The sequence below is a fragment of the Bufo gargarizans genome, chromosome 2, assembly GCF_014858855.1.
Source record: "Bufo gargarizans isolate SCDJY-AF-19 chromosome 2, ASM1485885v1, whole genome shotgun sequence".
NCBI lineage: Eukaryota > Metazoa > Chordata > Amphibia > Anura > Bufonidae > Bufo > Bufo gargarizans.
This window is the reverse complement of record NC_058081.1, coordinates 191,172,304-191,185,219: the sequence shown is the minus strand read 5'-3', so window position 1 is coordinate 191,185,219 and position 12,916 is coordinate 191,172,304. Positions and strand designations below refer to the sequence as shown.

General features: G+C 42.3%; 1 protein-coding gene across 2 annotated transcripts in view; it reads left to right on the top strand.

The window, feature by feature from the left end:
• The window catches only part of TLN2 (talin 2), a 210,054-nt gene that overhangs the window by 159,016 nt on the left and 38,122 nt on the right, over nucleotides 1-12,916 (top strand). For both annotated transcript variants that reach the window (XM_044279820.1, XM_044279819.1), the window contains exons 29-36: nucleotides 450-569; nucleotides 912-1,109; nucleotides 5,188-5,327; nucleotides 5,540-5,633; nucleotides 8,805-8,894; nucleotides 9,622-9,744; nucleotides 10,071-10,214; nucleotides 10,971-11,132. In XM_044279820.1, coding sequence (XP_044135755.1) covers nucleotides 450-569; nucleotides 912-1,109; nucleotides 5,188-5,327; nucleotides 5,540-5,633; nucleotides 8,805-8,894; nucleotides 9,622-9,744; nucleotides 10,071-10,214; nucleotides 10,971-11,132 — 1,071 coding nt within the window. The remainder of the gene's footprint in view (nucleotides 1-449; nucleotides 570-911; nucleotides 1,110-5,187; nucleotides 5,328-5,539; nucleotides 5,634-8,804; nucleotides 8,895-9,621; nucleotides 9,745-10,070; nucleotides 10,215-10,970; nucleotides 11,133-12,916) is intronic.

The window sequence follows — 12,916 nt, the reverse complement described above, 5'->3', positions numbered from 1 at the left end:
CCACTTATTTATCGTAAAGTGCCAACACGGCAATTTACCCTGAATACAACAGTCCAATATAGTATATCTACCATGTACTTTATCATTTAGCTATAACACCCTGCCTACATTCCATGTGCTGCCTGTGCTGTTCATAGTGCGTCCTGCACTGATAAATGGCAGGAAAAGTCTAAGGCATATTGGTACACCATAGACTTTTTCCAGGGTGTGGGTGACCACAGAGAGGGCTCTGAGTGCCATAGGTTCGCCAACACTGCCCTAATGTCTTCTCCCCCCCCCCCCACCTAATCATCAGTGCTTGTGGTTACACACATCCAGTAGTTGTCCCACTGAATGCATACTGTTGTACACAGGTGGACAGTGTCAGTCCATTTAAAAACACCTATACAATTGAAGAGCATCCATGGATTAAATTAATTTAAAATGAAATGTCATCTTGTGTCTTTCAGGTGGCTAAAGCAGTCTCTCATTCACTGAATAACTGTGTGAATTGCCTTCCGGGGCAGAAGGATGTAGACATGGCTCTTAAGAGCATTGGCGAGTCCAGCAAAAAGTTGCTTGTGGATTCGGTGAGTGTGCGCCTATGGGGTTATAGTGATTTTTTATTTTTATTTTTTTTCATTCTCTCTTATTTGGGGCAGTGAAGAAACACCATGGGAATATGACATTATTGGAGATTTGTACATATTTAATTTTAGCAAAAAAACAGCACAAACCTTTGTAGATGTACAGGTGAGACTGATACTTGTTGTCTCGGAGGGTGCCCTGTGCTCACAACCCTAGGAATGCTGTAAAGCCAGTACTGTGCTGAGAAGAGCCATTTCTCCATAGCAGCTCCTGTATATACTGCTCTTCAATTACAGTGCCTTCTTCTTTCAAATGACAATGGTATCTTTGAACTGTCCGTTTAGCTTCCTCCAAGCACCAAGTCCTTCCAAGAGGCACAGAGTGAATTAAACCAGGCAGCAGAGGATCTGAACCAGTCAGCCGGAGAGGTGGTCCATGCTTCCCGGGGGCAAAGTGGCGTATTGGCAGTTGCTTCTGGTAAATTTAGCGAAGATTTTGACGAGTTCCTCGATGCCGGAATTGAAATGGCTGGACAGACGCAGGTCAGATTGTGATATCATATATAAGTTGATATTTGATTTTGATCTGCATATAGCACAAGGCAATATGAAATACATGAGCAACATATTTACATTTCCTTCGCTCAGTTATGCTGGGGAGTGTAAATCTGAAATGTCTATGAATATCTAAGGGCCCTTTCACACTTGCGTTGTCCGGATCCGGCATAGAGTTCCGTCGTCTGGGCTTTATGCCGGAAGAATCCTGATCAGGATTATCCTAATGCATTCTGAATGGAGAGAAATCCTTTCAGGATGCATCAGGATGTCTTCAGTTCTGGAACGGAACGTTTTTTGGCCGGAGAAAATACCGCAGCATGCTGCGCTTTTTGCTCCGGCCAAAAATCCTGAAGACTTGCCGCAAGGCCGGATCCAGAATTAATGTCCATTGAAAGGCATTGATCCGGATCCGGCCTTAAGCTAAACATCGTTTCGGGGCATTGCCGGATCCGACGTTTACCTTTTTTAGAGTGGTTACCATGGCTGCCGGGACGCTAAAGTCCTGGCAGACATGGTAAAAGTGTAGTGGGGAGCAGCATACTTACCGTCCGTGCGGCTCCCGGGGCGCTCCAGAGTGACGTCAGGGCGCCCTAAGCGCATGGATCACGTGATCACATGGAACACGTCATCCATGTGCACGGGGCGCTCTGACGTCATTCTGGAGTGCCCCGGGAGCCACACGGACTGTAAGTATACCGCTCCCCTGCTCCCCGCTCCTACTATGGCAACCAGGACATTAATAGCGTCCTGGGTGCCATAGTAACACTGAACGCATTTTGAAGACGGATCCGTCTTCAAATGCTTTCAGTATACTTGCGTTTTTCCGGATCCAGTGTGTAATTCCGGCAAGTGGAGTACACGCCGGATCCGGACAACGCAAGTGTGAAAGGGCCCTTAAATGGTCTAGTTCTGTTCAGTTTTCTTCCTGGTTAGTTACTTAAAGGAAACCTGTCACCATGATTTTGCGCATAGAGCTGGGGACATGGGCTGCTAGATGGCCACTAGCACATCTGCAGTACCCAGGTCCCATAGCTCTCTGCGCTTTTATTGAGTTAAAAAACCGTTTTGAGTGATATGCTAATTACCTCATATGTGTCCTGTAGCCCGAGATGAGTCAACCGGAAAGGAGCCCAGCACCGCCCCGCGTCCTCCAATTCTCCTCCCTGCTGGGTGACGTCGCATAGCTGGAGCGCCGAAATCTCGCGATGCGTGAGCTAGCGCATGCGCAGTGTCTGCATCATGTTCATTCCCTGTGCTGGCATCAGCACAGGGAACGAACTACGCATGCGCTAGCTCGCGCATAGCGAGATTTCGGCGCTCCAGCTATGCGACGTCACCCAGCAGGGAGGAGAATTGGAGGACGTGGGGCGGTGCTGGGCTCCTTTCCGGTTGACTCATCTCGGGCTACAGGACACATATGAGGTAATTAGCATATCACTCAAAACGGTTTTTTAACTCAATAAAAGCGCAGAGAGCTATGGGACCTGGGTACTGCAGATGTGCTAGTGGCCATCTAGCAGCCCATGTCCCCAGCTCTATGCGCAAAATCATGGTGACAGGTTCCCTTTAAATATGAATTTCTGATTGGTACCGATGTGGCACCAATGTGAGCTGTAATATTAACAGATTATACAATGCATTTGGAAAGTCTTCAGATCCTTTCACTTTTTCAGATTTTATTATGTTGTGGCCTTGTGCTAAAATAAAAGTTTCCCTGCATCATTCTGCACGTAATACCCCATAATGAGAAAGTAAAAACAGAGTTTTTGCAAAGTTATTAAAAAGGAAAAAATATAATTTTGCATATACATACATACATACATACATACATATTCGGACTTTGCTGTGACACTTTAAATTTATCTATGGGGCCTCCCATTTCTCTTGATTATCTTTGAGATGTTTCTCCACCTTGATTGGAGTCCACCTGTGGTAAATGCAGTTGACTGGACAGGATCTGGAGATGCACAACCCTGTCTATATAAGATCTCACAGTTGACAATGCATATCAGAGCAAAAACCAAGCCATCAGGAGGAAAGAACTGCCTTTAGAGCTCAGAGACAGGATTGTGTGGAGGCACAGATCGTAATAAGAGTACAAAAACATTTCTGCTGCACTGAAAGTCCCCAAGAGTGCAATGGCCGCCATAATTCTTTTATGGAAGAAGTTTGGAAAAACATGGACTCTTCCTAGAGCTGGCTGCCCCACCAAAGTAATCGGGGCAAAAGGGCCTTGGTAAGAGAGGTGACCGAGAACCCAACAGCCAGAGCCCTGACTTAAAGGGGGTTTCTGAGATTTTCATACTGATGACCTATCCTCTGGATAGGTCATCAGTATCTGATAGATGAGCGTCCGACATCCCGGACCCCGCAGATCAGCTGTTTGAGAAGGAACCAGCACAGTGGATTCTCACCATGCACAGCGGATCCCCACCGAGGATAGATCATCAGTATCGAAATCTTGGAAAACCCCTTCAAAGGGAATGTGTCATTAGAAAATTACCTATTTATTAAATCACATTTTTATGTTTAACATATTTTTAAAGAATCTTTGGTGCTTATTTTAAATTTTTCATGTCAATATCTACAACTAAACTAAATAACTAAACAAAAACCGCAAAATCCTGCAGTTTCTGGCCACTAACCCTAATAGTAGGCGCCACTTCTAGGTCTGTACAGATCACTTTACTGCAGTTACCTGCTTATCTACGGTACACACAGAGGTGATATTACAGGCAGGATTAGAATGACAGATAAGATCAGAGCTTATCTATTCTTTCCTTGTACAATGACCTCTGCACAGGTCTCAGAACATGCCTAGATAACTCTCCCATAGAAGTCAATGGCCCATGTGGCTGCCGTAAAGCGATTTTCTTAATTCTTTCTAAATGCTATTAACAGCTCAGACAAGATGGCCGCCCTTATAATCATGTTCAAAAAATAGAATAAAGAAATCTGCAATCAGAAAAAAAAAATGATTAGGAAAAAAGGATATGTGTTACTATCGGGTTATAACTGTCAGAAAACATTTTTGGGGGCACATTTTCTTTAAACCCATTGGAACATCTCTGGCGGGACCTGAAAATTGCTGTCCACCGATGGTCCCCATCCAACCTGACAGAGCTTGAAAAGAATGGCAGACAATCCCCAAACCCAGATGTGCAAACCTTGTGGCATCATACCCAAGAAGACTGGAGATTGTGATTGCTGCCAAAGGTGCTTTAACTAAGTACGGAGTCAAGGGTCTGCATACTTATGTCAATGCAAGATTTTAGTTTTTCCCTTTTCAATAAATTATCAAAGATTTCTAACGTTCTGTTTTCATTTTGTCGTTATGAGGTACTGAGTGCAGAATGATGGGGAAAAACTATTTATTTTTTTACTTTAGCACAAGGCAGCAAAATGTGAAAGGGTCTAAAGGCTTTCCAAATGCATTGTTTAGAATCATTGCGCATATATATATATATATTATATTTATTGAAGGGCTGGGTGCAGGGCCTAAGGGAACCCAACTAAAAAGGTACTGATTTTTCCAATAAAATGTATATAAGGGAGTTATTTATTATACTCCCTTATATAGCGTATACACAGCACTTTGCAGACATTACTATCACACTATCCCCAGCGGGTCTCACAATCTAAGTTCCCTATCAGTATGTCTTTGGAGTGTGGAAGAAAACCGGAGTAAACCCACACAATCACTGGGAGAACATACAAACTCCATGCAGATGTTGCCCTTGAATTCTGATAAATCGCGCCTAAATTTATTCAACTACGTTGACTTTTCAGCTCCTACATGGACCTTGTTTTTTTTTTTTCGTTTTTTTTTCTTCAAGAGACCGAAGCAGTTAATACATTTAAGAGAGTTCTATATAAAGAAATATTAATGGTTTAATGAATTTGAGACAATGTCCAACATGAGAGATATATAGAAGCACTGGAATGGAGAGCACCAGAAGTGATAGAAGCCTCTCTAGATCATGTCCTAGTGTTTTGCACTGTATACACTATTCTGGTAGATTCAACACACACCTCGCCTAATGTCGTTGCAAACTTTTTACAGAATAAAGACGACCAGATACAAGTTATCGGAAACCTCAAAACCATATCCATGGCCTCGAGCAAACTGCTTCTTGCAGCAAAGTCTCTTTCTGTAGATTCTGGGGCGCCAAGTGCCAAAAATCTCCTGGCGGCTGCTGCAAGGTGGGAATCGAAACTTTTGCGTTTTGTTCCTCTTGCCCTTTATGCTATACTATGCCATTTCTTCTTCTCCATTCCCTCTCTCCATCGTCTCTTACTTTCTTATATCGATAGCATAAATGTTGCACAAAAGTTTCCCTTCCTTCAGCCTAGGTGTCTGCTGTGTACCAGCATGCACAGCGTCCTCTTACTGAATCTGCTTTGTGTGTTTCCAGGGCCGTGACGGAGAGCATTAACCAGCTGATTACTATATGCACCCAGCAAGCCCCTGGGCAGAAAGAATGTGACAATGCTCTTCGTGAGCTGGAGGTTTGTTATTTGATTTCACAGTTTGATGTACCACCCAGAGAACCAGTATATTTATATCGCCCCCATCTCTCAGCAATGAAGGTGCCAGTTCTGGTTCAACATAGAAAGCGTCATAGGGGCCAGCACATTGTTTCGTTGTTTTTTGTCTCGGAATTACCTAAAGGAAAAATATATCCTATCAATCTGTAAAAAGAAGAAAGGCATTGCACTAGGCATATGGGATCATTCACAGGAAGAGATGCATTCAGATCACTAGTACACTTTTCTTAAGTGTGTGCTTGCCAGTTTGCCATGATGTTTTGTTTCATCTTTTCTTTTCTATTGCATTCCTTCTTAGACCCCCCGCACACGAGTGCTTCCCGTTGCCGTATTACGGACCGCATTTGCGGATCCTCAATACACTGGTACTGTTCTGTGGGCATTCCGCATTACGGATGCGGACCCATTTACTTGAATAGGTCCGCAAATCCGGAGATGCGGAATGGGGTGGAACGGAACCCTACGGAAGCACTACGGAGTGCTTCCGTGGGGTTTCGTACCGTATTTCCATTCCGAAAAAAAAGATAGAACATGTCCTATCTTTTTGCGGAACGGCTGGATTGCGGACCCATTAAAGTGAATGGATCCGCGATCCGCTGCGGCTGCCCCATGGACTGTGTTTCGCACATTGTGGCCACTGTCACCACGGATGCACAAGTTTGTGTGCAGGGGACCTTAACCAGTTTAAGACCAGGCCGTTTTCACCTCCCTGATCTCTTGCATGTACTGTTTTTATTTTTTTGTCTTAGTTTTTTTTGTTTGTAGTTTATGCATCTTTGAAAGTTATAATTTTTTATTTATTTTTTCCCACGTTAGATTATGTAAATCATTTTTGTGATGTTTTTCTGTCATACATGGGAACTTTTTTATTTTTATTTTAGTATTTCTTTCTTTTTATTTTGTATAACCAGGAAAAAATAGTCTGTTTTTCACATTGTTTAATCTGTTGCTTGTTAATAACACAATGTGCAACTAAAGTATTTATTTTTAATGATGTCCTCTTTACAGAATTGTCATTTTTATATATGGGTTATTGACACCGGGGCTAGAAGCTGCACTGTGGCCTGTGGTGGCTTTCATTTTAATTATTTTTTCATTTACATTTTATTTTGTCTTTTTATTTTGCACTTTGTGCCCCCATAAAATCAAGACCTTTGGGGGACATTTAACATAAATTTTATTTTTTTCATTCATTCATTCATTTCTGATTTCTCCTATAACTAGGGCTGACATATTGGCCCCAGTTATAGGGGGGGAATACAGCCCTAGAGAGGTCGTACAAGACTGTACAGCCTCTCTGTAGAGCTAATCTGGGTTTGCTAAGGCCTAGTAGCTTGCACAGACCCCCAGCTCCTGGCGATCATATGACTGCTGGGACCGGAGCAGGAAGGGCTGTTCTCTTCTGGCAAAATGTATTCCCATGAAAATGTCAGTCATGTGTAGATTGCCTATCTCTGTTGTAGCAGCACTAGGAAAGTTCAAAATCATGCTTAATTTTGTAATTAAATGTGTTAAAGTGGTATTCCCATCACATACAATGGGGGCATATCGCTAGTATATGCCCCATTGTCTGATAGGTGAGGGCCCCACCTCTGGGACCCGCACCTACAAGGAGAACGAAGCAGGGAGAGCTGTGGCTGGAGGATCCTGGGTTTCCCAGGGTCCGTCCACCATCTAGTGCTGCTCTCATACAAGTGAATGGGAGCGCACCGCGCACGCGCGGCACCTGCTCCCATTTATATCTATGGGGCAGATGGAAATAGCCAAGCCAGCGCTCTGCTATTTTTGGCAGCCCCATTAAAATGAATAGAGGGCGGCTGCGCATGTGCAGCTGCCCTTCATTAATTTTCCCGCTCCGTTCTCGTTGTGGGTGCTGGTCCCAGAGGTGGGACCCGCACCTATCAGACAATGGGGGCATATCCTAGTTATATGCCTCCATTGTATGTTATGGGAAAAACCCTTTTTTTTATCTGAAATACACAGCACTCCCTCCTGGATGCTTAAGGGAGTTGCTCAAGATCAACCAAATGCAAAGCAATGTCAGGAAATGCCATAAAATAATAAAAGAAGTATTATTAATGTGTTAGATCCCTTTCCGCTCCAGCTTGGCCGTTTTCACCAGACTTTGTTTACTGTGCGGAACTAATGTCAAAAACCCTTTTAATGGAAATTAATATGCATTTTTTTATGTGAAAAGAGGCATAACTTTTTACATTTCTAGTTGATCCAGAATGTCATGAATACACATTTTTGCTTGACTTCTTTAAACTCCTGGTGACAGTAATTTGTATGTTTATTTTAAAGAGGTTATTCCATGATTAATGTAAATCGGACACCATATAGTACATGACAATCTCTTTCTAACAAAGCTAGAACCGGCCCTGTACCTCACATGGATCCAGAGATCTCCCCATTCATTGCTCTGCTAGATTTATATCAAGCTGACAGTTCAAGGGGAGTGTCTTTTCTGCTGCAGCTCAGGGGGCGTGTCCATGCTCTCCCTATCACAGCTCAGGAGGCGTGTCTCAGCTCTCCCTATCACAGCTCAGGAGGCAGATAAGGATGAAACTGAGCATGTGCGGCCTTCTCAGTGAGCAGGACAAAGAAATAAGAAAATAAAAAAAACAGCGGGTGGCGCTATAGAGATGCATTTTATGTTATGCAAAATTTTGAATTACATACAATTACAAAAGTATTCAGATCCAGGTGCTGGTTTGAAAACTAGAATATTTTCAGTGGGACATACTACTTTAAGTATGAGGGTAATGTCAGCATTCTGTTAATTTTCTCATGTCATTGCTTTGGTGCTGTGGTTTTCTCAGTCTTTAAGAATATTTATTGCCATCAATCAATCAAAGGCTTCTCAGTCTTTTTCTGCTGGGACTTCACCATTGGTCATAGCCTGTGTCAAAATAATTAAAAATGAACTCCATTTCCTTCAACAATTGTACTCTTGAACCCAGTAGAGCACAAATAGAATGAACACCAGAGATTGTTGCCTCTCTAACTGGGGGCCACCTCATCGTTGAGACCCACCTCATCCTTTGAGAGGCCCTGATTTAATCCATGTGCTCATAATGAATTGCTCCTTGATAAATTCTTGCCTTTGTGCTCTGTTTTATGTTTTTTCAGACTGTGAAAGGAATGCTTGAAAATCCCAATGAGCCTGTCACTGACCTGTCTTATTTTGACTGCATTGAAAGCGTCATGGAAAATTCAAAGGTAAAAAACTGACAATGTTTTTAATGATATCCACATAACTTAATTGTTAGTTAGGTCTAGAGATTAAAATTTACAGGATATCTTTCATTGTCTACCTATTATGCTACAATGGTGATACAGATGAATACAAAACCCCAGTTACATTACATAAAGGGCGCAAAATTCCCTTAATTACATAATTTACCTATCTGAAGCAATCTACTACGTCTTAAAGGCATCCAGTCCGCTTTTAAAACCATTTATCGATTAAGCCAATCTTGGTGTCAAGGTCTATAGTTTCACTGTAAAAATCCTTCTAGTTTGCTGATGGTTAAAGGGCTTGTCCAACATAATTAGCCCCTTCACAACCTCTGCCGTATATGTATGGCCGAAGTTGCACCTTTAAACATGGCGCCCGATTGCGTGTGCTGCGGACTCCATACCAGACGGGTTTCTGCTGTTTCAAACAGCAGAGATCCACAGCGGATGTAGGCGATTAGCCTTAAAGCGAGAAGTTCTTTTTTTTATAAATTTGAGGAAGTTTTTATTTTTTATTTTTGGTAACACGCTGCTTGCCACCTATTTTCTTTTTAATTATGCTGGACATCCCCTTTAAAGCTTCCTTCTTCTGCCCATAGTATGTCACCTTATCACGGCATGAAAGGTCAATCGCTCAATCTCTGTACTGACAGTTGATGTGTTCGTACTTAGTAGTTAAGATCATCGTTGTTACTGGCTTTCTCTATAGATCCTTGGAGAATCCATGGCCGGAATCTCTCAGAATGCAAAAACTGGAGACTTGCCTGTGTTTGGCGATTGTGTGGGTGTAGCCTCGAAGGCTCTGTGCGGTCTCACGGAAGCTGCTGCACAGGTAAGACATGGGTGGACGAACAGGACCTTTCTCAAAGGAAGAGTATAGAAGTCAATACCACAATGATAATTCTAGTGCAGTCCAAACAGCAACTGTATTCCGATGTATCTATATCCTGTAGGACAGTGGTCTCCAACCTGTGGCTCTGCAGCCAGCACAAAACTAGAACTCCTGGAATGCCTTGTAGTAGACTACTATTGAAGGACATTTTAGGCTGAGTTGTTATTGCTGTATTTATTTGCCTTACTTTAGTCTATTTTTTAAGTTCTTTATTTTTACATCAATGACCATAAAATACAAAGTTGTAATCATGTTTCTTCCTCTAGGCAGCCTACTTGGTGGGGATTTCAGATCCCAATAGCCAGGCAGGACAGCAAGGGCTTGTTGACCCAATTCAGTTTGCTAGAGCTAATCAAGCTATCCAAATGGCATGCCAGAATCTAGTGGATCCAGCCAGTAGCCCATCCCAGGTAAGTAACAGCTCGGTGTACTTGGCTGACTTTTAAGTTTCTATTATTAATGGATGCAAGAGTGGTTTCAACACAGTACATGGAGCCAGATGTTATAAATGTATTGGGACACTGCACTCAGAAGCCATGTTCTTCACTGTAAGAAGTACATCTGAAGTGCTGTAAATTACCAGAAGTCAGCAGATGAAATTCCGAACAATATTATTTCGGTAAGGGCTCACACGAACGTTTTTTGCATTCCGTCTACGGGCTGTTTTTTTAGTTCCGTATACGGAACCATTCATTTCAATGGTTCCGCCCAAAAAAACGGAATGTACTCCGTATGCATTCCATTTCTGTTTTTCCGTTCCGTTCAAAGATAGAACATGCCCTATTGTTGCCCACAAATCACATTTCGTGGCTCTATTGAAGTCAATGGGTCCGCAAAAAAAAAAACAGGAACACATCCGGAATGTACTCCATATGTCTTCCGTATCCATTCCATTTTTGCGGAACCATTTATTGAAAAGGTTATGCCCAGCCCAATTTTATTGTATGTAATTACTGTATATGCCATACAGAAAAATGGAACGAAGAAACTGAATGGAACCGGAAACACTACTGAAACAAAAAACGGATCTTTTAAAAATGGACCGCAAAACACTGAAAAAGTCATACCGTCGTGTGAACAAGCCCTAAATGTCAGGAAAGGTTGTGATGTTGTGCTGTGTTCTGTGTGTTGCCGGCTTTGTCCCCACTTGTTTGCTTGTTCTGTAGGTTCTATCAGCTGCCACCATAGTTGCCAAACACACTTCAGCCTTGTGCAATGCCTGCCGCATTGCATCCTCCAAAACAGCCAATCCTGTGGCTAAGAGGCACTTTGTCCAGTCAGCCAAAGAGGTGGCGAACAGTACTGCCAACCTAGTGAAAACAATCAAGGTAATGCCAATGTATATGTCATACAGTACATCTGCACTCATTCTTTGTATGAACCGGTGGCTGCTATCAGTGCCATGCAGGCTTGTCTGCCCACCATGCTGCTTTGTTGTTGAGCTGACCCCTGATTGTTGCATGTGGGGTCTTTTATGTCCTTAAATAGCACAACTAATGAACCTAGAGAGTACATGACACAAGTGGACTGTCCCAATTTAGGACACAATCCCTCTACAGGTCAGAAGCAGACTATCCTGTAAACCTTTTTATACTTCCATGGATCCAACCCATACCACCAGAGTGCCAACCCTGTCTTCTCCAGCTGGTGGAAGAATTCTAAATAGATACAGCTTAGTAATTTTATGATATATTAAAGGGGTTTTCTGGGACTCATATATTGATGAACTATCCTCTGTATAGGTCATCGGTGGGGATCCATCGTCCGGCTGTGGTGCTCTGGTAAGCGTTCCAGCCTCTTCCTAGGCCAGTGATGTCACATGGCCTATGTGCAGCTCAGTCCTATCCAATTGAATGGGCCTGGGTTGCAATACCAAGCACAGCTCCTATACAATTTTCGGCACTTGGTAGGCTGTTACCTCTTCAAACAGCTTGGTAGGGGTGTCGGACCCCCACTGATTAAATACTGGTGACCTATTCTGAGGGTAGGCCATTAATATTGAACACCCATAAAACCCATTTAATGTTTAGTAATATATTTTAGTGCATACCAATAAGTTATATTTTAGTTTTTCAGACCTATTTCTGGTCTGTATTTCTGTGGGTTATGTGAAAAGTTTTTTCATTACTAGCACTTGGGAGATTTTTTGCTAAATTAATAATGTGTGTTTTACTCATGGAGTTGGTAATGTTAAATCTTCCCAGACAATGCCTCTGAATGTAGAAATTAGAAAAATACTCCGCCAGAATTCTTTTATCTTCTTCTGTATATATTCTGTATATATATATATATATATATATATATATATATTATTTTTTTCTATCCTTGAGACTTTTTTGTGTGACTGTCCTTGTCTGTGCTTTCCATTGCTCTTGTTCTGCTTTAGCTCTAAATTCATTTTCTAGCATCTTTCATCATATTTGACATGTTAAAGTGTATAACAGATAACCAGCCCCTAACTATCGCGTTGCCGCTTCCTGATAGGTATATACAGCTCTTGTTGAGTGCTGTGTATATAGAGAGATGGAGAACGCAGGGACGATAAAAAAAAACATCCTTGCGTTCTCGATGCAGAGCCTTTTGTGCAGCATCGGTGGTCCGGAAGCGGTTTAAAAAAAAGAGCACATTAGATTTTATCCTATTTTTTTCCCTCTGCTACTTGGTTTGCTTCAAAAACTGCTTGAAAACCATATGTGCGACACCCCCCTAACATGCTCATTAAGAAATTAACCAGCACACAATTATGGACCTAAAAACGGTATGGTGTTAAATGGGTGGAGATATGCTTTACATATTTCCATGTCTATTAGTTAATTAGGTCCTATAATTCCAATATGACATCCATTCTCTGCATTACAACATCCAGTTCCTCTCTGAGCCTCCTTTCACCCAGCTAACCGTTTCTGCATGAACACATTTCCCCCAGCTTTTGGTCAGTAAGGAAAATGGCTGCTTTGAAGTGAGTATTTCTGTCAGGATTTAGGAGCAGAATCTGACAAAGCACTGCATGTTCTGAACATGGCTTAAGAACAGGTCTAGTATAAGACGTCTGCTTTTTGTTATCTGTTTGGTGCCCATGCAGCCACCTTCCCTGGAAAGTGAATGGTCATCC